General features: G+C 38.0%; 2 protein-coding genes across 2 annotated transcripts; both read right to left on the bottom strand.

The window, feature by feature from the left end:
- Window positions 1-3,093: 3,093 nt before the first annotated feature.
- LOC131243487 (repetitive proline-rich cell wall protein 2-like) lies at window positions 3,094-9,246 on the bottom strand. Its single transcript, XM_058242868.1, has 2 exons — window positions 9,028-9,246; window positions 3,094-4,856 (listed from the first exon to the last, which is right to left on the bottom strand). The coding sequence occupies exons 1-2, from the start codon at window positions 9,197-9,199 to the stop codon at window positions 3,733-3,735; spliced, it is 1,296 nt and encodes a 431-aa protein (XP_058098851.1). The 5' UTR covers window positions 9,200-9,246; the 3' UTR covers window positions 3,094-3,732.
- A 7,201-nt stretch (window positions 9,247-16,447) lies between these two features.
- LOC131244612 (uncharacterized) lies at window positions 16,448-16,742 on the bottom strand. Its single transcript, XM_058244121.1, has one exon. The coding sequence runs from the start codon at window positions 16,736-16,738 to the stop codon at window positions 16,523-16,525; it is 216 nt and encodes a 71-aa protein (XP_058100104.1). The 5' UTR covers window positions 16,739-16,742; the 3' UTR covers window positions 16,448-16,522.
- Between the last annotated feature and the right edge of the window lie 7,332 nt (window positions 16,743-24,074).

Here is a 24,074-nt window from a genome sequence, read left to right as displayed (position 1 = left end):
GGAGGATACGAAGAACGTTCGGAGAACGAAACGTATCGATAGATGGTTTGTGGTCAGAAGAGTGTTCGGCTGCAAAGAAATGCACCAGTGCTCCTAGAGCCCTAGTTGCATCAGTTTAGTTAGACAGTCCAATGGATTGATCCCAACCATCCATTAAGTCCATGATATATTTTTAAGGCTACTATACAAAAATAGAACTTATCGGATGCTCTAATTCATTCTTGGTGGGGCCTTATTTTCAATGGCCATCGTTCTTGGTGGGGCCTTAGTTTCAATGGCCATCCTTTTTCCAAGCAAAGATGGTCTCTAACAAATGGATGGATAGAATTGTGGAATTGACTTATTTTTGTGTAAATTCATCAGGTGGTCCTCCCACCACTATGAATCCCTCCATACAAATCCAATATCAAGGTGGGTCCCACCCTCGTGGGCCCACAAAATGAAAGGAAAAGAAGGGGAAAAGGGAGATTTCGTCCTCCCTTGCACTCACTATAACGTTGAACGATCGGATTGGGTTGGATCGATGATCGAATGGATTGAATTGTCCTAACTCCTTGCCTCCTCTAATACTTGAACTTCCCTTCAAGATCCCTCTCTCTAATCTCTCTCTTAAAACCCTCTTTTCTCTCAAGCACTCTTTCTTCTCTCTCTAATCTTCTCTAATCTTTTCTTCCTTCGTATATATCTCTCTTTTTTTCTTACTCTCACTTGCTAGGATTTTTTTATTTTTTATTTTTCAAATAAGAGGGTTTGACAGCTTTATGGTAGAACTTTTTGGATAGAAAGGGAAATAGGGAAAGATAGATGGGTAGAATGGGGAGAGGGAAATAGAGAGGGGAGTGGCTTAGCATAAGCAAGGGTATGGGTGAGTGATGTAAGGGATGGGCTATTTAACTAATGGGGGAGAGAGAGGGGGGTGTGATTGATGGGTTGATTGATGAGTTGATTGATTGGACTACCTTGGTATTTGTGCAAGTGGGCCCGCACCATGAATGTGTTGTGTGGTCCACCTTGGATTATGCCAAAAACTACAATTTCTAAATTAGCTGTCTCAATGGGACATGCCATATGGTGTTAGAATTGCAACGCCTGCGTAGTCGCCAAGGTACAGGTATCAGGTCATTGCGGTACTGAAATTAGATCTGTACACAAATCAAGTTAGCTCGGTTAATTCGCTCAACTCGACTCAAAAAAGATCAATTAGACTCGGTTTGAAATAGAGTTCGAGTCGAGTTAAGCTGATTTTTAGAGCTCAAAAATATTTTGAGCCGAGTTCGAGCTTGTTTGAATTCAAATCGAACCTCAACTCGAATCGAACTCGGATCAAACCAGTTCGGTGACTCGGTTATTTTAATATTGATGTTGCTCACCAAGTGTTTGATGAAATGACTCAACGAAGTGTTGTTTCGGGTGCATACATTCTCCGTGGGATCGGCTGGTGGCGAGGAAGGTATGGATATGAAATGAATCACTACCAAAAAAAAAACATTACATAATAAAACTACCTTTGGATCTTGATTTTGATATTGCCTACTGAGTGTTTGATAAAATACATGTAAACTATTGTTGTTGTTTTGCATACTATTAGAAATCGAAGGTGCACTTCATGCGTTTGAGAAAATGCCGCAATGGCTCAAACTAGCCCGAGTTGTTGACCGAACCGAGCCGAGCTGGCCAGTCAAGCTCGAGGACCTAGCCGAGCCGAGTTCAAGCTGGGGTTAGCTAGTGGCCGAGCCGAGTCGAGTTGTGTCAAGCTCAACTCGGTTTGACTTGTGTATAACTCTAACTAAAATAGGGTTACAATCGAAACCCGCCGATCTGATCCGTATAGGATGTGCCGGCACTGAAAATGAAGTGTACAGTCGGTCTCACAGGATTATAAGTCTTACAACAGGAAGGGTCATAATTAGGTGGGATGTTATTCCATTTGGTCCCATGCGGGATTTTCATGGATTTTGAAATCCACTACACATATGGTCCCCATTGATGCGTTTATCCTTGTTGTCCATCCAAACATGCCCTTTACACGTGATATTCTGGTTATACACGTATACAAGTGACTGACATCCATTGTGAATTTGGTTCGTTGATTACAATTCCATGGTCCACCAAACAGGGTTTTGCTTAATCCAGTACTTTTCCCATAGCAAGAATTTTATCCCAAAAATTGGGATTGGATGGCCAAAATACTATGGTATTTCCCAACATGCAATAATTGTGCAATAATGATTTTAATTGCATCTAATATAATTCCATACCATTTAATCCCACTGACTAAATAGGCCCTAAATATTCACTATGAGCGATTAATAATGCTTAGAGCCTATTTTGTTGTTGGAAAAAAGAAAGAGAGAAATATTATAATTTAGCTCACTTTGCATGCAAGGGATCGTTGCCACATATTTTGGGAGCACTTTTGAAAACAAAAAAAAAAGTACTTTGGCATAAAAGAGGGCATTCTAAACCACTAAGAAATAATGAGTCATTTTTCCTTAAAAACCAAAAAAAGGATATCCTTTCTCTCATTGCATGTTTGTTATATTCTCCTCATCTCTCCCTCATACTCTTTCCACCCATTCACTCTCCCTCCCCTCCCTTGCACTCTTCCCACCTACTAGCTCTCTTCTCCCTCTCTCTAATGTCTTATGTGAAGAGAGAAATCTCTCTCTCTCTCTCTCTCTCTCTCTCTCTCTCTCTCTCTCTCTCTATATATATATATATATATATATATATATATATATATATATATATATATATATATATTTGTGTATGTGTGTGTATTGGCTCTCTCAATAGTGACCTTAATGGTGATAGTGATGATGATGATGCCATGAAGATGGTAATGGTGGTGGTCATGCTCAAATGATGATTATAATAGTAACGTCTTGTTGATCATCCTTTGACCACTTTTCATAAAATGATTTGTTGGACAATGAAATAGCATTAAAAAAAATTAAAATAGATAGTATCAACTAAATAATATTTTTAGATAAAATCAACTTTTAAGAAACAATGCCTTAAAATAGCAGTTCCATCGAAAGTTTTTCAAAAAAAAATCATTCCAGGACGTTTGAACCCAATGAAGCCCTAGAATTATCACAAAAAGAGTTCACTCACCATATAACATTAATAGAGTAATTCAATGATGAGTACAAATCCCACTTTTTCTCACACACATACATGAATAAGGGTAGACTCATGTGCTACACATTTTCAAAATGGTGGTGACTCTACAACCATACACATGTTGCAGTTGTACGAGAACAATTTAGATTGTCCATATTGCCGATCCAAATGTGGATAAAGAGCAATCCAAAAATCACACTCAGAAATTGATTGTAAACATCTGATTTTGCCATTGGGTTTCCAATGTATCTGACTGCTTTGTCAGTATGATTTTATAGATATGCTCTATCCATGGTGTACTTCAAAAGTTCAGATGGTTAATATAGTCGTACATAAGTGCTACATGTGAGAAGGATGAGTCACTGACATTTTAAAATGATGTTGAACCATCACATGAGTCCAGGCCACACACATACATTTATTTCTAATATAGACCTTATTACAACACAAATGGAAAAGACAATATGAAAGCATCTTATTTACGAACTATGGCTTTTGGGATGCTTCATGGGTTGGTAGATGAGGTGGAAGAGGATATGAACCACCAAAAGGAGGGGGTGGCTTTTTATAAATAGGAGGAATTTTGAACACGGGGGGCAATGGCTTTTAATAAATAGGAGGGGGTTTGGGATCTTGGGGCATTGGTTTTTTTTTGGGAGGGGGTTTCTTTTTTTTAGGAGGGGGTTTGGGAATTGGGGGCAATGGCTTTTTGTAAATAGGAGGGATTTTAGGAAGAGGAGGCAATGGCTTTTTGTAGATAGGAGGGATTTTAGGAACCGGGGGCAATGGCTTTTTGTAAATAGGAGGAATTTTGGGAAATGGGGGCAATGGCTTTTTATAGACAGGAGGGATCTTAGGAATTTCGGACAATGACTTTTTGTCAATGGAAGGGAATTTGGGAACAGGAGGCAATGGCTTTTTGTAGATGGGAGGAAATTTGGGAATAGGGGGAAATGGCTTTTTATAGATGGGAGGAAATTTGGGAATAGGGGGCAATGGTTTTTCGTAAATAGGAGGGGGTTTGGGATCTTGGGGCATTGGTTTTTTTTTAGGAGGGGGTTCGGGATCTTCGGGCATTGGTTTTTTTTTAGGAGGGGGTTTTTTCTTTTTAGGAGGGGGTTCGGGATCTTCGGGCATTGGTTTTTTTTTAGGAGGGGGTTTTTTCTTTTTAGGAGGGGGTTCGGGAATTGGGGGCAATGGCTTTTTGTAAATAGGAGGGATTTCAGGAAGAGGAGGCAATGGCTTTTTATAGATAGGAGGGATTTCAGGAACCAGGGACAATGGCTTTTTGTAAATAGGAGGAATTTTGGAAACCGGGGGCAATGGCTTTTTATAGAGAGGAGGGATCTTAGGAATTTTGGGCAATGGCTTTTTGTAAATGGGAGGGAATTTGGGAACAGGATGCAATGACTTTTTGTAAAGGGGCCAGAGGATAGCCGACGTGCATGTTGCTGGTGTGAATGATAATTTTCCAGTCGTGCTGAACGCGTGCTCTCCACTATCTTTTGACTTGAGTACGAGCTTCGACGGTTCTAGGCCTTCTATGGTGGGGCATGGATCGTGGGATGCGCTATGGAGTTGCGCAAAGCATTCCTCAGTTAGCTCTCCGTTCTTATTGACAAGTTCATTGGGAAGTTCAATGTGGAATTTTCCATCCTTGTCGAGTTCACTGAAGCCCCTGGTCCTGAACTCACCATTAACAGTCTTGCAATTAATTGCTACAAGGAGACCTGCTCAAGGAAATGTGCAAGTAGGGATAAAGATCAATCATAGTTCAAAAACCCAAAAACTCAGCTGAGCAGAATGTTTAGCTAAGCCAGATGGACTTGATGGCTTGAAACATAACTCAATACTTCACTAGTAAATTTACAAATTCAAAGTATTAGAAATAAAATTCGAATCTCCAACCATAATATTTTTTTTTTTGTTTTTTTTACATCAGAGAATGGTTTCACCTTATGAGTGACCCACCTAAATTATAACGAGTTGCGCTGAGACAAGTTCTCGAGTTGACTCAACGAGTCATATCAAATCATGGTTGAGTAACTCTCAAGAGTAAGTTTCTCAATGACTTGCTTAAATTCTCAGGTATTATTATTATTATTATTATTATGGCAAATCTTCTCCCTAGCTCTCATGATAATCCATAAGAACCATTTCAAACCTCATCCCCTCGTGTTAGGTATATACATTCCAGCACATGTAAACCCTTCATCTGGCTTGGATGAAAGTCATCCAAATGATTAGGCTGTTTTACAACCTATGTGGGCCCTATGTTTCGGATCGGGTAGACTTTTGGGCCTTAGGGATTTCAAGAGGTGACATATTTAATGGATGGGTTGGATGTCATGCACAAATCACATGGGATGCATTCTTGTGAAAGTTATTTATGGATCAGTTCTTAGGAGTGTATATATACAAAAAATGCTCTCCTAAAATTGATTCTCATGGAAACTTCATGAGAACTTTTGACACATGATGTGAAGACAAAATCCGGACAGTCCACTAGATGAGTTGCCTCATGAAACCCCTGGGCTAGCATTTTGGCCTACTTCAGAAATCTGGTGGGCTATAGAATATTGGAAACCCTGCGTACCTATGCATGTGCGCACCTTTGCACACACATGTCATGGGCGTCTAATCCAAACGGTCCATGTGATACGGAATCCCATGAAACCCCAAGGGATAAATTTTCACCATGATCTAAAATTCAAGTGGGCCATAGCAAACAGAAATGCAAATCAAGGGATGAAACTGTTTTCACTTTTCATGGCCCACCAAAGTTTTGGATCAAAGTAAAAATTGGGCCACAGGATTTCATGAGGTGCTGCTTCATATGGACCATTCAGATTTTAGAGTCACATCATGTATGATGAGTTATCAAAAAAGCTCACAAGACTTCCGTGCGAACTGGTGCGCATCTATATATATATATATATATATATATATATATATATATATATATATATATATAGAGAGAGAGAGAGAGAGAGAGAGAGAGAGAGAGAGAGAGAGAGAGAGAGTCTTGCTCACCTATGACCACTTGCGCACAAAATCTAAACTGTCCATGAATACTCCCCACAAAACCCCCAAGGCTCAACTTTCAACCCGATCTAAAACTCTTGCAGGCCAATAGCAAAGAGAGAGCCAAATCAAGGGAGGAAACTGTTTCCTTTTGCCATGGCCTACCAAAGTTTTGGATCAGGGATAAAAGTTGAGCCCCAAAGGTTTCACAGGATGCTACATCACATGGACCATTCATATTTTGTGATCATATCATGTGGGATGAGTTCTCAAAATGTTCTCACGAGTTCTCAAAACGTTTTCCTCCAAAAGCAACGCGGGTTTCCATTTTCACTACCAAATAAATGGGAAAAGTTTTGAATTTCCCATCAAAAGAAATCTACATACATAAGTCACTATTTAATGTGTTTGCCTTTCTTAAGGATTCACAAAAAATGCAATATATATATATATATATATATATATATATATATATATATATATATATATATATATATATATATATATATATATATACATACCTAACTCTAGTTATGTTACTGCTTATAATTAAAAACCTACTCAAATTGAAATTATTCTGTATTAGAGCTCTTGATCTTTGTTCATCCCTCATAGTAATAATATCTCGAGGTTTGTGGCAATAACTTGGGATATCTTAATCAAAGTTTGTTAGAAGTTTGGTCTAAAATTCTAGAACTAAATATCAAATTTCTTTATCAATAGAGGTACAATATCGATTATTTTCTAATAATTGTTGTACGTCACAGGTCACATTAATTTGTTGACTTGCATTATCAATGTACTACAATATGAAAATTGAATACCATAATATTAAAATTCATTGACATAACTCGATAATTCGACTTGACTCATGTTGAGTCACTTGCAATGCCAAACCAGTCTTTAGTAAAAATTGCAAAAGCAGGAAAGAGGCGGACGGTTGAGTATACACAGTCAATCAGCAAGCCATACAACACCTCATTTTACAGAAGTTATAACTGACGAAGTATCTTTAAAAATTTGGGAATTTTACCACAAAATTCCTCAGAAATTCAGATTTTACCATGTTATGTCTCTGAGAGCTGAAATTGCAGGGCAGTGGTGAGAAGTAAAATTACCTAAGCACTCTCATTTTATTTTATTTTATTTTTCCTTCAAAAAGTGGTGCATCGAGAATTGTGAGGATTACGTGGTATATATACCTGACATCGAACCTGTCCATCAGATGCACCACACCATGATCACCATACGAGCCAAAAATATAGTGTATCCAATGATGAAATGGGTTAGACCATAAAAACTAACATACACCATTTAAAAACATCAAAATTCATCCCTAGCTCATCTAGTGATTTGACCAATCGAATTAATGGTTCATGTGTTAGATGGATTGGATGTTATAGACACCACAATTCTCTACTTCACTACCTTTTAAAGTTAAAAACTAAACATGGGCTTCTAGGTACTTTCTCCTCGCAAAAAGTTTCTCCATGGAATTTCATTTTTGTCTAGTAATTCTTGGGTAAAATGCAAATTTTGGAAGAATTTTTCTGTAAATTTCCTAAGAAGATTCTTCAAATATTTTAATTATACTTATTTAAATATTGAGTTGGGTACAATCCAATCTTTGAGTTAATTCAACCCGGATGAAATCGAGCCAAGTCAAGCTTTTAGGATTTTAAACTATGTACCCAAGGGTGAATTGGTTGTGACGAATGTGATGGAACATTTCCTATAAGCTTCAACTCCAACTCACGTAGGGAAAACATAATAACTAGGCTAAAGCCATGCATGTAATTGTTAGAATTAATTAAATTGAAGCACGAAAATGTATGCCCGTCGTAGTTGATTTGTATGGCCTCGAAAGATGTTACATTTTTCTACCATTTCATGATCATCGTCATCATTATAGCTGTTTGGGATTAGCTTTATAATTACCTATCAAAAGTTTTAGAATTGGCTATTTCTTTGACAATAACCCTTCTTTACACAGGCATGGGATTAATTGAAATCAAATCTTTTTTGAACTAGGCGTAGAAGACAAAACCATTCTCTCATTTTTCAATCCTAGTTTGCATTAGTGTAATCATAATTAGACTATGGTCATGTAATCATGGGAATAAACACTTGCCATGCTTGCACCGATAGAAGGTGTGCTTTTACGCCGTTTCATCAGCATCGTGACTGTTATCATAGCTTGGCATTGGCCATATAGGAAGGACTGAATCCTCTACAACACTTATTTTAAGCAACACACAAAACACCCAAGCTCTTTTGGGCTACGGTGTTGTAAACCTGAAATTCAGGTTGTGCGTTAATCACTTGTGTTATTTAATACTAGCCCGCAAGTTACAACACAAGAAACAGTGAGAATGGAATACCAACCATAGGTTTTCGTATGGATCCCGTAGTGTTTATCTTTCTTATAAAAACACAATATAATCACCTGATGGTTAAAGTGGATTTCACATATACAACATGATAGCCTAAATAGCACATAAAACATCTGTTCTAGATGATTGTTGCTCGGTTCGGCTTTATGATTGCATGGCGAAACTCTTGCAACCAGCCACCCATGTTACATCAACCCTTTTAGGTGGTTTGAAGTTGATTGACTTTAGCTTAAAAGATATATTTTTTCTTAAATCATTTAATTTTTTATTAACTAGATCTACTAACAAGAATCAATTGTATATCATTCCAATTCCCCAAATTAGAAAAATGAGTGTAAACAAAGTAACTAACAAGAGAATGCATATCAATTTTCTGTCCATATCCAAATATCCATCAAACACTCAGTCTCTATTAAATGAAGTTTTTTCAAGCTAAAGGAAAAAATGTTGCATGTACCCAAATTAAGTCCAAATAATCATTTACCTGAAAACGCATCTGAATTTTTGATATTCAGCTGCTTGCAGTCGCCACATTCTCCGGAACCAACCACGACGACAGACGTATCGCTCTTCGTTGCATCATCACATAAACAGAAGCTGACCAGTGTGGCCCATAGAACAAAATAGGCCCATCGATGGGCCGAAAGAGCCCGCATGGTCAAACCAGAGCCGATCGATGGCTAAGAATATAGCCAAAGGAGAAGTGGTATCTGATTCCTGTTATACTAAGAATGATGAATCACCTTCAACATTATATAGAGAACATCAACGGTCCTAAAGGCTTCACATTTATCATGGTCCCATCAACTTGTAACAAAGGCCAGCACCGATTTTTCTGATTAAACGTCCATTTTCTTCAATCAATGCTCCAATATGCCAACTGCACCTCTTATTTGCACCTACTTTTTCTCCTCATAAATTCACCCACAATAAGTACTGTAGATGTGTCATGGAAATGCAGATACGGTTGAAGGTTTGAAAAAGGAATATGGTTAAAGGTTCAGATACGGTTGGTAATTTGGAAAAGGAATTTAGTTGAAAGAAGGTAATCGTGAAAGCGGATTTCTTGCTAAAGGCTTTAGCAGGAAGTTCCTGCGCAAGGATGCTGAGTGGGCCACGTAGAAGTTTGTGAGAAATCCACTCCATCCAACTGTTTTTTTTATCTCATTTTAATAAAAAATGAGGTGAATCCAAAACTCAATGGGCCACACGGGAGGAAACAGTAAGGAATCAATGAGCACCGTCGAAACATTTTTATGGACATAAAAGTTTTGTATAAGTAGAGCTGTACACGAGCAGAGTTAGCTCAGTAACTCGCTGACTTGACTCGGCTCGAAATGAGTTCAAGCCGAGCACAAGCTAATTTTTGGTGCTCGAAATGAGTTCAAGCCGAGCATGAACTCAACTCGGCTCTACTCGAATGGTACTTGAAATCGACTCGGCTCGGCTCAACTCGGACTAGACTCGGTACGGAGACCAGGATAAAAGGTCGATTATGTCCCCATCACCCTTGGGAATTTTGCACTCGTGCTTATGTATCGAATCAGCCATTAAATAAAAACACAAGGGTAAAACTGTCCTTTTCCTAAAACCCTCTTTCCAGATAGTGCAGCAGACAGAGGGATGAAACAAAAACCCTGGCTTTCCTCTCATGGCTCTCGTCCATCTTTCCTCCCTCCATTCCCAAGTCTCGTGCCTCCTTCCAATCTGACCATTCAATCTCCATCAATCGCAAAGAAATCAAGCTTCAATCTCAGCCGTTGATGGCACGAACGGAGCTCCACCACTGACAATACCCAAACGGAGGGGCCGACCGAAGTTAAAGTCAACACTCTCCTCTACTTCCCAAAAGAAAACTAGCCGCTCGAGTGAAAAACCAGAGCCCGAGAACGGAAAAATCACAGACGTTGAAGAAGAAGACGAGGATTTCGACAACGGAATGGATTTCCTCTACGAATATCCGCAGTTGATCTGCCGTTTCGGCGCCGCGCAGCGGGGCGATCAGATCTCGGAACGCCAGATGGATCCGGACAAGTACTCGACTCTGCTCGAACTCGAACGAGCCGAGCACGAGCTGCTGTTCCAAGCTCGAAGGTCGAGTCGAGCCGAGCACGAGCTGAGACTCGGAGCAGTCCGAGCCGAGCACAAGCTGGGCAATACTCGGCTCGGCTTGACTCGTGTACACCTCTACAGTATAAGGATAAAGCTTATGTGTTTTCACTTCATCCCAGTGAGATTGAACTTATAAACGGCTTGGATGGAATATAAACATCAAGGTAAAGTCTAGGAAGGTTTCAATGTTAGGCATTTCCTTCCCCAATTTTTCCTCTCATGTGACCCACTTGAGTTTTAGATCCACCTCATTTTCTGTCACATGTCCTAAAATGAGCTCGCAAAACAGATGGACAAAGTGGATTTCTCACAAACATTGTGATGGTCCCCCCATCATTCTTACATAGGAACTTTCTACAAAAGGCAATCCGCATCCACGTCCGGTAATCCTCCGACTACTGGAATGAAGGGCGCGGATTAGGGAAACGGATTGCCTACTCCCCTGCCACCAGCCCGGTGGCCGGTGGTCAGTGCTCTGTGGGCCCCACCATCATGTATCTATTTCATACATGTTGTTCATCCATTTTTAACGATGATCATTTTATGGCTTGATCCCAAAAATGAGAGGGATATAAATCTCAGGTGGACCACACCAAAGGAAAACAATAGCAATTGGATATCCACTATTAAAATCCTCCGAAGGCCCATTATACTGTTTATTTGACATCCAATATATTGATTAGGTCATTAAGGCCTAAATGAAGGGAAAAAACAAAGATCAACTTGATCAAAAAATTTTATGGTCCCCAAAACTTTTTAATGGTCGTCGTTCATTCAACACTATTTCTTGTAATGTGGTCCACTTGAGATTGTTATAAACCTCATTTTTGGTCTTATACCCTAAAATGATCTAGAAAAATAGATGGACGGCATGGATGAAACACATACATTATGGTGGGGCCACAGAGCACCCACCCGGGAACGGATTGGCTACTCCTCACCACCAGTTTGGTGGCTAGTGGTCAGTGCTCCATGGGCGTCACCATTATGTATGTGTTTCATCCATACCGTTTATGCATTTTTACATATCATTTTATGGCTTGATCCAAAAAATTAGTCGAATATAAATCTCAGGCGGACCACATCACAGGAAAACAATAGTGATTTGTATATCCACCATTAAAATCGTCCTGAGGTCCACTATACTGTTTATTTGACATCCAATCTGTTTATCAGGTCATTAAGGCCTAAATAAAGGGGAAAAAATAAAGATCAGCTTGATCCAAAACTTTTATGGCCTCTAAAAACTTTTTAGTGGTAGACTTTCATTCAACATTGTTTCCTGTGATGTGGTCCACTTGAGATTGGGATATACCTAATTTTTGGTCTCATACCTTAAAATGATCTATAAAAATAGATGAACAGTATGGATGAAACACATACATCATGGTGGGTCCACAAAGCAATGACCACCAGCCATTGGCTGGTGGAGGGGGAGTAGCCAATCCGTTCCCGTGGATTGGGTACTACCCCCGCTTCCGGTCCTACCACATGCCTGATGCCGATCATCTAGGCGTACGGTCTAACTAGGCCCGGATAAAATGTAAGGACGAGCAAATCTGCCAAGGGAATGAAAACTAAAATAAAATAAAACATTGGTGGTGATGACGAGGTGGGGGACACGTGCGAGACAACACAGGTCAGATATCCAAGACAGCCATTCATCAGGTAGTGCGCATGAGCATGCCATGTACAAAATCTGGGATATTACACTCATACTGTTAATCACACATGTATATTGAATTTGATGGTTAGAGGGTGTTTTTTTTTTTTTTTTTTTTTGGGGAAGACACTGGTTAGAGTTGTCTCCTCGTGGTGAGAATGATATAAATTGATAGGATCTTCATTTAATATATTCAATAAAAATCGGGACTTATATAGATTAAAAGACATATCTTGTACAACTGGATTAGAGGAAAAAGTTTGAAAGTAATGAGGTATTACTTTATAATTTCAATGTTTTAAATCTTTATTATGCAATACCTCTAATCCGCTCTCTCCTTGACTTGCCATGATGGATATAAGTGTGTGAGAGAATGACCGAGAACTCTGAATTTATATATGATTCAAGATAACTAATTAATTGCGTAACTCTTCATCTCTCCTAATTAATTAAAAATTTTAATAACATTATGAAATTTCAAAAGTTTTTACACTTAAACTAGAATTTTATGGAATTGAAAAAAAATTATTTATTTAAAATATGAAAAAATAAAAAATAAAAAAAAAAGAAAGAAATTGAAATGCGAAGACATATCCTTCATGATATGGAAAACATGTTAGAAATATGAAGAGATATCCCTCAAGAGTATGGAAAACATGTTTGAAATATGAAAAGTCCTAACATGTGAAACGTTATTTTTAGAATGTAAATGGATATTCCTTAGAATATGAAAAGGTGTCATCAAAGTGTTATAGGATACCCATGGAAGTTCAAAGACCATATGAGTTACAATATATTCTAACAGGCAATAGTCTTGGATATTGTGTGTAATTTATTCGAACAACTATATACACTAGTTAAACTCCTATTTTTAAAAAGGAACCCATATCAACACCCACTTAGGGTTTGAGAACTCGCACTAGTCCTATCTAACTTGGGTGAGTTTATTGGTTCAAACTTGGGTGAGTCTACTAGTGCAAGTCAACTTGGTTTTCATCTTGAGCAAGTTATAACAATACTACAAGTCTCTATTCTGACTCAAGTTTGACTCGGACCAGCAAGTTAGTTGGTCAAAGTCCACCTGCCTCTCTCTAATAGTTGAACAATGAGGAAACAACTCTTTTTACTATTAATTTCTTAAAAAAAAGAAAATGACTCATTTCTCCTCCTCCTCCTCCTCCTCCTCCTCTCTCTCTCTCTCTCTCTCTCTCTCTCTCTCTCTGCGCTAAGGGTTGTTTGGATGCTTGTAAGTTTTTTAATTGTAAGTGACATTTACTTGAAAGTCATTTTTGATAGTCACTTATATGATACCTATTTGGATGTAAGTTGTAAGTCACTTGTAAAAAATGGATAGAAGTTACTGCAACTCCCATTTTTGTATAGTTGGTGCCTATCTTCCCTACCATCAGGATTTCAAAAATATAATCGTTGAATTACAAGTAAGTGAAAACACAAGTATTTATCATGTTTTCAAATGTACTTTTTCATCGTATAGGCTATAAGTCAATTACAAGTAAGTGAAATTTGGACCATTGGTGTTTTTTCTTTCACTAATTGCCCATTTTTCTCATAACATGTTTGCCCTGCCTAGGCAACATATTAACATCATTTTTGGGTATGTTCATAGTGTACTTTATGTGATGGATGCTAAGCAGTTCTAGACTAATAAATGATAGGATTTTGACTTGATCCATTCAATAAAAATCAAGACTTATACATATTAGAAGACATGACTTACACCATTGGATAGATCAAAAAAAATTGATGGTGACGAGTCATTATTTGAATAATTTCAATAGTTTAGATATTCGTTATACACCATCTCTAGTTTGTTTAACAATTGAGATCAATTGGATTTGATATTCTCTATGTTCAATTCGCTATAATATATGAATGGAAATGGACGTGTATCACTGCGATGTTAAGATGGACCAGGAGTCTTGAATTTATAAATGATTTGGTTTCCATATCAAAGGAACCAATTAATTACATGACTCTTCTCTTCTAATTAATTAAAAAATTCAATAACATTTTAAAAGTTTAAAGTTTTTATTCTTAAAAATAACTTTTTTTTAATTCAAAAAAGTCACCTCCTTAAAATATGGAAAGACATTTTTAGAATGTAAAGAGACATACATCGAGGAACAGAAAAAAATGTTCAAAATATGAAGAATCTTGGTTTGTGAAAATCATTCTTTGAAATATAAAGGACATTTCTTGAAACATGAAAAGGCGTCCTCAGAATGTGAAAGGACAACCATAGAAGTTCAAAGGTTATATGGGTCATATTCCAATAGGCACCAATCTTGGACATTTTATGCAATTTGTGCGAATCACCACATACACTCGTTAAACCCCTATTTTTGCAAGGGAACTCATATCAACACCTATTCATGGTTCAAGAACTTGCACTAGTCCTATCCAACTTGGGTGAGTCTACTATTGCAAGTCAACTTGGTTTCAATCTTGAGCAAGCTGTATTAGTACCGTGAATCTCTGTTCTAAGTGTTGATGCAAGTTTAACTCGGACAGGTAGGGTGAAACTCGATGATATAGCCGAGTCTAGCCAAATCCACCTAGCCTCTCTCTCTCTCTCTCTCTCTCTCTCTCTCTCTCTCTTGTTGTTTGGATGCCTACAAGTTTTTAAGCTGACTTTGACCTGCAAGTCACTTTCAGGTGATAGTCACATATATGCTACCTATTTGGACATAAGTTGTAAGTCACTTGGAAAGAAAGGTTAGAAGTTACTGCAACTCTCCTTTTTATATAGTTGGTGTCTCTCCTCCCTACCGTTGGGATTTCAAAAATATAACCCTTGACTTATAGGTAAGTAAAAACGTAGGTATTTATCATTTTTTCAAATGTAATTTTTCACTTGAATAAACAAGTCTTGCTATATTGATCTGTTAAAGAACGGGAAATGAATCTCTCTCTTATCAATTGCCTAAAATGAGGAAATTGTTTAAAGGTAAAGCTCTATGAGGCCCATCGTGGTATCCGTATGACATCCAACCCATCCATCAATTTCTCAAGCCCATGTTAGGACATTTAACTTTAAAAAGGAGGGCATATCCAAAATTCAAGTGAACCACACCACAAGAAATAGTGGGGATGGAAATGCCTACCATTGAAACCTTCTTATGGCCTACCATGGTGTTTCTATGCCATCTAAATCATTCATAAGGACATTTTTATTAGAACTGTGACCGGAAAAACCATTGTGAACATTGTCCATTAGTGATGTAAATGTGATATTAATGATCTTAACCATATATTATAATGATTAAGTATCCTAGACGGACAAATTGCTATGCCTTAGTTAATATGTAGAGATACCTAAAATGCACGTGAATATGGGTTAAAGGAGAGAGATTCTTGTGATCATCCTTGGGATCTTAAGATTGAACAAAACGGTCATTGATCAAGGGAGAATTGTGATCCATAGATCTCAATAACATATTATAACATGACCATCTAACAAGGTAAAGGACAAACCTCTAGTTATTGTCACCAATATAATGATAAATGCGATTATCCTATGTAAGGGGACTGACACGCCCCGCCCCACATAAGAGTGTGAGAGTGTTATGGATATAAGATCCTAGTGTTGGACTTATTGGGCACTTGCATTGGTGGATCAATTCAAGTATCTAGACTAAGGCCTATTTCTATGGATTATGATTAGGGGTGTACATCGAGTTGAACCGAGTCGAGTTGGCCTCAGCTCAACTCGGCTCGGCCACTTGCCTCAGCTCAAACTCGGCTCAGTCCTCGAGCCTGATTGGCCAGCTCGGCTTAGTTTGGTCAACAGCTCGGGCTAGTTCGAGTCGAGTTTGCCATTGCAGCATTTACACAAACACCTGAACTGCTCCTTCAAAATCTCACTATATTTGAGACTGCAGCAATGGTTTTACAAGTATTTTATCAAATACCTTCTAAGCAACATAAAAATCAAGGGAAAAAAAAAAAAAAAAGGGGTGTTGCTTTCATATACATACCTTTTTTTTAATCCAAACGAGCCCCAACTAAGCAAAGGACTCAAAAGTTAACATCTCCAATTTTAACAATTGGTGTTGTAGTCACATTAAGAAAAACAAAAAAGAAAACAAGTTACATTATATATCTGGCTGAACATAAAACTCCCAAAAAAGTATTCCATAGACACTGGCTGTTGTGATGCAGTTACATTTGCATAGTACTCTGCCTAATACCCCTTGTTTCCATGTATTCGAGATCGCATGTCAACCTGGCCTCTCTTGCAATTGAAATATGTCTCCCTTAGGCCAACACACTCGCTTGATATGGATGGACTTTTTTCTCCAAGACAATCCCTGTATGAGCGCTTCTCGATCTTGATACAGTCGGTTTTGTTGAGGCACTTGACAAGTTCCATGGTGAGGCCTTTACACGACTTCGCCATTCTCGAATCTAAACCCCCTATACATACCTTCCTTGCCACTAGCCACACTTCTTTGAGTCATTTTATCAAACACTTGGTGAGCAACATCAATATCAAAGTAACTGAGTCACCGAATTAGTTTGATTGGAGCTGGGTTTGATCCGAGTTGAGTCGAGCTAGGGCCAGCTCGAACTTGGCTCGAACTCATTTTCAAGCTCAAAAAATCAGCTCAACTCCACTCGAACTCAGCTTCGAACCGAGTTGAATTGAGCTTTTTCGAGTCAAGTCGAGCGAGCTAAACGAGCTAGCTCGGTTCGTGTACACCCTTGATTATGATCTGACTTAAGGGTGCATTTAATTTTATTGCTCCTTAAATCTGATGACGTATGAGATTAAAGGTCTTAATTATACATGCTTTGGCTCAATTTATGGAATGAGTAATTAACCAATAAAAGTAGTTGTGGCCAGGTGCATTTGCCAAGATCTTGTGATACTCACATGAGCCAACAAGGGATCTACTAGTTTCTTAAAAACTTATTTAGACATAAATCTAAGATATTAGAAATTCATCAAATAATATTTTCAGTAGGCCCAACACTTGAACGATTTTAAAAAAACATGATAAATATTTGCAACCATTAAACTTTTATTTTAGCTATTAAAAATATTTTGATGGCACTCAATAATAATCTAATGATTCACCACTTGAAATAAGAGTGTGCCTATAGGTCTTATCCTTGCATTCATTTGCAATTAGAAACAACCACCAATGTTTGGCGCAACACCCACATTTGTTTCTTGATTTTTCATTATGTCTCATTTGAAAAATATGAGAGTTTCAATGTATAAGATCATTAAAAGCCATTGTATGAGTTGTAAAATTAGCCAAACATCTGTTTTCCACAACTGTGGCTCATCTAACCAGTGGATGAAAATCCTTCTTAGGTTAGCACATGATATAGTGTTGCCATGACGGATGAATTGAATCTCAAAACTGTAATGCATTAACAAAGCTCTCTATCAAATAAGAGGGAGATGTATTATTTGTTAGTGTCATATTACTCATGGTATAGTGTTGCCATGATGTATGTGTTTCATCCATTCTGTTCATCCATTTTTACAGATCATTTTAGGGCTTGGTCCGAAAAATTAGAGGGATATAAATCTCAGGTGGACGACACAACAGGAAAACAATAGTGATGGGATATCCACCATTAAAATCCTCCTAATGCCCACTGTATTGTTTATTTGACATCCAATCTATTGATTATGTCATACAGACCCAAATGAAGGGAAAAAACAAAGATCATCTTGATCCAAAACTTTTATACCGCCCAAAAAGTTTTTAATGGTGGACGTTCATTAGACACTGTTTCCTGTAATGTGGTCAACTTTAAATTGGGATATACCTCATTTTTGGTCTCATACCATAAAATGATCTAGAAAAATAGATGGGCGGCACAGACGAAACACACATATCATGATGGGGCCCACAGAGCACCGACCATCAGCCATTGGCTGGTGGCAGGGGGAGCAGCCAATCCGTTTCCCAGAAAGAGGGATAATGGTACCATTGCTGTAGGCCCTGAATAACGAGGAGCCAATTAGGTGTTAGTGTTACCCGGGCAACAACTTACTGGGTGTTATGTTCGACTGTGGGGCCTACCTTGATGTATGAGTTACATATCCATGCCGTCCATTAGTTTTTTCACATCATTTTAGGGCAAGCTCCTAAATTGTAGCAGATCTAACTCTCAAGTAGACCACACGATAGGTCTACATGGCATTGAATGCCCACTTTTAGAAATTTGTTCAGGCCACAAGTTTTGGATCAAGCTGATTTTTGTGTTTTCCCTTCATCTGGGTCTGTGTGACTTATTAACAGGTTGGATGGCCAATAAACATTACGGTGGACCCTAGAAGTTTTTTAACAGTAAGTGTTCAATGACCATTGTTTCTTGAGGTGTGGCCCATTTGAGATTTGGATCTTCTTAAGTTTTGGAACCATACATTAAAATGAACTGTAAAAACCGATGGACGGCATGGATATACAAAAATTGCATTAAGGTGGGCCCACGGTCAGGGAAACACCCACTAAGTGGTAGCCGGGTGGCACCTAATCCATTCCACGGAAGTACGGGGAAATGATACGGTAGAAAGGGAAGAACCATAATACGGTAGAGCCATCTCTCTACAGGATACATGGCAGGGTGATGTATTGGGTCCACCCATATACTGGCATCGAGTCTTTAATGTTTTACGAATTGGACGCATGATACAATCTCAGCCACTACTTTTTCGACAGTTTAACGCTGGATATCTGACTGTTAACTGAGTTTTTTTTCCACCGTTGCTTTCATGACCATAGATCAGACGGTTAGGATTTTTTAACGGGATTGATTTTTAAAATAAAAACCATCTATACCATGAACCTGTATATGGATGGACCTGATTTGAAAATAACCATGACACGTGTCCTGTGAAGAGATGGCTCTGCCATATTATGGTACTTCCTGGTGCACAGTATAATATCCTACGTAATGGCTCTTCCTGTGGTGGGTGAGACGTCTCGGCCAAAGGAAGCTCGTGGATGGAAGTTAATGACGCAAAAGTTAGGTAGTAGTTGTACCAGGTCGCTGAATTTGCACACTAGGCATGGGTGCTCAAATCTAAAAATTGAAGCAATTTTTGAGTAATCAAGACCGTTCATTTGTTGATTCTGACATTGGATGGACGACATAAGAAAATTCTCTCATGTGGGAAGATTCTAGAGTTCAATCTTCGGTTGTTTTTAGTTGAACGTGGACTTCTTTTCCTGGACGCATATTAGCGAGACATTCTACTGAAGTGATGTCACTACGTTCTGTGGCCCCACCAAGATGTATGTATTGTATCCACCCGTCCATACATTTGAAGAGATCATTTTAGGGCATGATACAAAGAATGAGGCAGATCCAGAGCTCAAGTGTAACCCACCACAGAAAACAGTGGGGATTGAACGGCAACCCATAAAAACATCTCGAGGCCACAGAAGTTTTCGATCAAGCTGATATTTGTGTTTTCCCTTATTCCATGTATGTGTTAACTTATAAACAGGTTGGATCTCAAATAAACATCATGGTGGGCCCTATGAAGGTTTCATAGCTGGTGGGCATTTTTATTCCCACTGCTTTCTATGGTGGGGTCCACTTGTGCTTTGGATCTACTTCATTCTTTGGCTTATGCCCTAAAATGATGTCTCCAAATGGATGAACGATGTGGATACAACACATACATCATAACGGGGCCCACAGGACGTGGTGACATCACTTCAGCTAATACCGTCCTCTTTTCCTACCTGTTTTCGGGCCGCAAATTGAGAGGTGCAGATTGTTATAATGAGAATATTTTGGGCAATAGACCATATATCTTGGGTCACAACATACCAATGATCGGGATTAGGAAACCATGGCACTCACGTGCAATGAGTGGAGAAAGAGACTGAGATTGTGCTCGTGTGTACACAAGTGTAGCCAGCTAATTGACCTATACAATTAAAGGGAGAGGGTTTTCTACACTTATAATAGTTTGAAATAGATTTCTCAAACGATATAGGTTTCCTATATGTGCTCATATGATGTAGAGCAGGTGGCGGACAGTTTTATGGCCAAGATGGATCAGAAAAGGCCCGGTCGATGACAGAAGTAATCTGGACCGTCGTACCTTAGATCAGGTATATCTCACAATCTGTAATGAGTAATCAAGCATAAAATATATGATTTTGGGGTAGAACGAGCTACTTTAGCCACCTAACCCGGCGATGCCGGGTTGCGCAAGCTGAATTTGCAAAATCCTCCTGGATCGACGATTGTTTCCCTATTTTAATTCTATTTTTACTATTAATAGTAAGTTTTAGGTTGATTATAACTCTTCATCCATCAGGCTTTAGGAGTTGCGCCCAACGTGAAAAGAGCTTAGAATAATTATTAGGAGAACAACTTGGTGAAACCAAATAGGACACTTACTATTTTTCGCTGAAAACCTTGCGCACTAGTAGACATCACGATAGTCTATAAATAGTAAGTTTACTATTTATAGTAAGTTGCGAATTCTAAGAGTTTTAGTTGTAGTTTGCTTCTAATTTCTTTCTCATTGCTTGATATTCCTATTTAAAGGATTGTGAACTCGTTTATTTCATTCATTAATCAATTTCAAATTTTATATAATTTATTTTCTATTTTGTTTACTTTCTTTCTTTCTCATGGATTTGAGAAGCCTTGAGAAGTTCCGTGGATTCGGAATAGTTATCTTCTTAAGGAAGATGGTGCTCAACCTCATCATGTTCATCCCTACATCATCGTATCAAGAGAAAATAAATAAGTTGGGTATGTAAAACTCTATGTTTTTTATTATAATAAATTCTTGTTGCTTTATATCATAATTTATTTATTTTTTCGTAAGAATTTTTCATGTTAAATATTTTGTGTTATATAATTGCTTACTTAATTATTTGACTATTTTAATTATTGTTATTATTTTATCTTTGTTGAAAGTGCTTCCACTAAATATACAAATTATCTTATTGTCAGATCCAAATTTATAACACTTAACATTAATTTGGGTTTTGGGGGTTCTGAATCCCAACATGACGGCTAGACTTGATTGACACAGCTAATTCTGTACTTGATTCAAAATCAGACAAATAGAATGTTTTAGGTGACTGATGGGGAGAATCTTAATCATACCTTTTCCAAAAGTCAAGGCATTTTAATTAACGGTGGGAAGCATGGGATAGTTAAGCAGCTGAAGATGCTCTTATTAAATACAAATAATGTTTACATCCATCCGCCAATGTTACCATTAATTGATTTGAAAACATGAAACGCACTGAGCCTTACCTGATGAATGGATTGCCCTGATTCTGGTGTAATGGATGCCACTGTGATATATGGGTTATATATCAACTCCATTTATTGGCTCCACTTTCTCATTTTAGGACATGGCCCAAAATCATGAGAGAGGTCCAAAACCCAAGTGAGTTGGATGGCTGATAAACAGATTTTAATGGTGGGCTTCTCCATCTTCATTTTAAGCATGATTTCCTTCATGGAAGAGTTGGTATCCTGACTCATGTCATAGATAATTAGCCTCCAAAGTTCTTTTTTAAGATATAATTATTGGATAAATAAATTTTAAGTTTGAAGTTAAAATTTACTATATATCAAGCAACAATCTTATTTTATTTAAAGTGTTTTATGATACAAGGAATTCTAGTCATGCTTAAAGTCTGTATTTGAGTTGTGTGAAAGAATTTTGAATTAGTTGACTAATTTACTTGTTTAATTAGGGCCACTAACCATTAGCCTTTGGACCGTCCATCGGCCACCATCAATCTGATGGATCACCTGTCATTGCGATTTTGGGTTTATTCTCTATCCAGGCCTACATTTAGGATATTGATAGGCTTTTAGGGTCCGTTTGGGCTGTGGGATTAGAAGGGATTAGGTGGGACGGGATTCAAAAATAATAATTATTACCCATGGCAGGGATTGTTCCCAGTTGCCATGGGATAAAATCCATCATTTGAAATTACTGAGAATAACACACGTGTTGTATTGAAACGGTTCATTTGTTTTGTAACCTCATTTTATGGCATGAGCCTAAAAATGAGGTAGATCCAAAACTTATGTGGCCCCAAAGAAGTTTTCAACGGTAAGTATTCAATCCCCGTTGCTTTTTATGGTAGGGTCCACTTGAGCTTAGATTTTCCTGATTTTTTGGCCAATGCTCTAAAATAATCTCGATAAATGGGTGCACGGTGTGGATATAGCCTACACATCATGGTGGGACCTACACAACTTGCTAAATATTATGTGAAATTGGCATGGGACCAAAGCAATTCCATTTAATGTCATTCTGAGCTTTTCCACCCAAACATGGAGTGGAATTGGCACTGGACCTGATGAATTCCATCCCACGTAATCCCTTCTAATCCCACCGCCCAAATAGACCCTTATGCACGACTCATGTTACAGGTACGTCGACGTCATTAAGGGAGTGTTTGGTGCATGGAATTATACGGCATTAAGTGGGGTGGAATTACTTTTTTGCAATAAATGCACTTGGTGGTGAATTATTATTAATGACATGGGAGCTTGCTATACACTTTGGTATTTGGATAATGTAAGATGTAGGGTTTAAATACATACTTTGATTCACATAGTGTTTGGTTGTACATGGAACACAACTCCCACTCTTGAAAATTGTGTTTGAAAACTACAATGAGAAATAAGGTGGGGCCCATCTTGATGTTTGTGAATAATCCACCCCGTCCATCCGTTTTGTGAGATCATTTTAGGACATGCTACTAAAAGTCAAGCAGTTCTAAAACTCAAGTGAGCCATATGAGAGGAAAGAGAGGGGAAAGATTTTCCTACCATTGAAACCTTCTCGAGCTCCACCTTGATGTTTATATGTTATCCCAACCATTTGTAAGTTCATTCCTGCTAGGATGATCTGACATGAGGAAGATGGTGCTCAACCTCATCATGTTCATCCCTACATCATCGTATCAAGAGAAAATAAATAAGTTGGGTATGTAAAACTCTATGTTTTTTATTATAATAAATTCTTGTTGCTTTATATCATAATTTATTTATTTTTTCGTAAGAATTTTTCATGTTAAATATTTTGTGTTATATAATTGCTTACTTAATTATTTGACTATTTTAATTATTGTTATTATTTTATCTTTGTTGAAAGTGCTTCCACTAAATATACAAATTATCTTATTGTCAGATCCAAATTTATAACACTTAACATTAATTTGGGTTTTGGGGGTTCTGAATCCCAACATGACGGCTAGACTTGATTGACACAGCTAATTCTGTACTTGATTCAAAATCAGACAAATAGAATGTTTTAGGTGACTGATGGGGAGAATCTTAATCATACCTTTTCCAAAAGTCAAGGCATTTTAATTAACGGTGGGAAGCATGGGATAGTTAAGCAGCTGAAGATGCTCTTATTAAATACAAATAATGTTTACATCCATCCGCCAATGTTACCATTAATTGATTTGAAAACATGAAACGCACTGAGCCTTACCTGATGAATGGATTGCCCTGATTCTGGTGTAATGGATGCCACTGTGATATATGGGTTATATATCAACTCCATTTATTGGCTCCACTTTCTCATTTTAGGACATGGCCCAAAATCATGAGAGAGGTCCAAAACCCAAGTGAGTTGGATGGCTGATAAACAGATTTTAATGGTGGGCTTCTCCATCTTCATTTTAAGCATGATTTCCTTCATGGAAGAGTTGGTATCCTGACTCATGCCATAGATAATTAGCTTCCAAAGTTCTTTTTTAATA

The sequence above is a fragment of the Magnolia sinica genome, chromosome 4 (genome assembly GCF_029962835.1).
Source record: "Magnolia sinica isolate HGM2019 chromosome 4, MsV1, whole genome shotgun sequence".
NCBI lineage: Eukaryota > Viridiplantae > Streptophyta > Magnoliopsida > Magnoliales > Magnoliaceae > Magnolia > Magnolia sinica.
The sequence above is the reverse complement of the archived record's forward strand: the minus strand, read 5'-3'. Positions and strand labels throughout refer to the sequence as shown.

What these genes read in the sequence shown, in the direction of transcription:
- LOC131243487 (XM_058242868.1), bottom strand. Translation starts at nt 9,199, where the DNA reads ATGCGGGCTCTTTCGGCCCATCGATGGGCCTATTTTGTTCTATGGGCC. An exon ending in AAATTCAGATGCGTTTTCAG is followed by an intron (nt 4,857 to 9,027) that starts GTAAATGATTAT and finishes TTCCTTGAGCAG; the next exon opens with GTCTCCTTGTAGCAATTAAT.
- LOC131244612 (XM_058244121.1), bottom strand. Translation starts at nt 16,738, where the DNA reads ATGGCGAAGTCGTGTAAAGGCCTCACCATGGAACTTGTCAAGTGCCTC.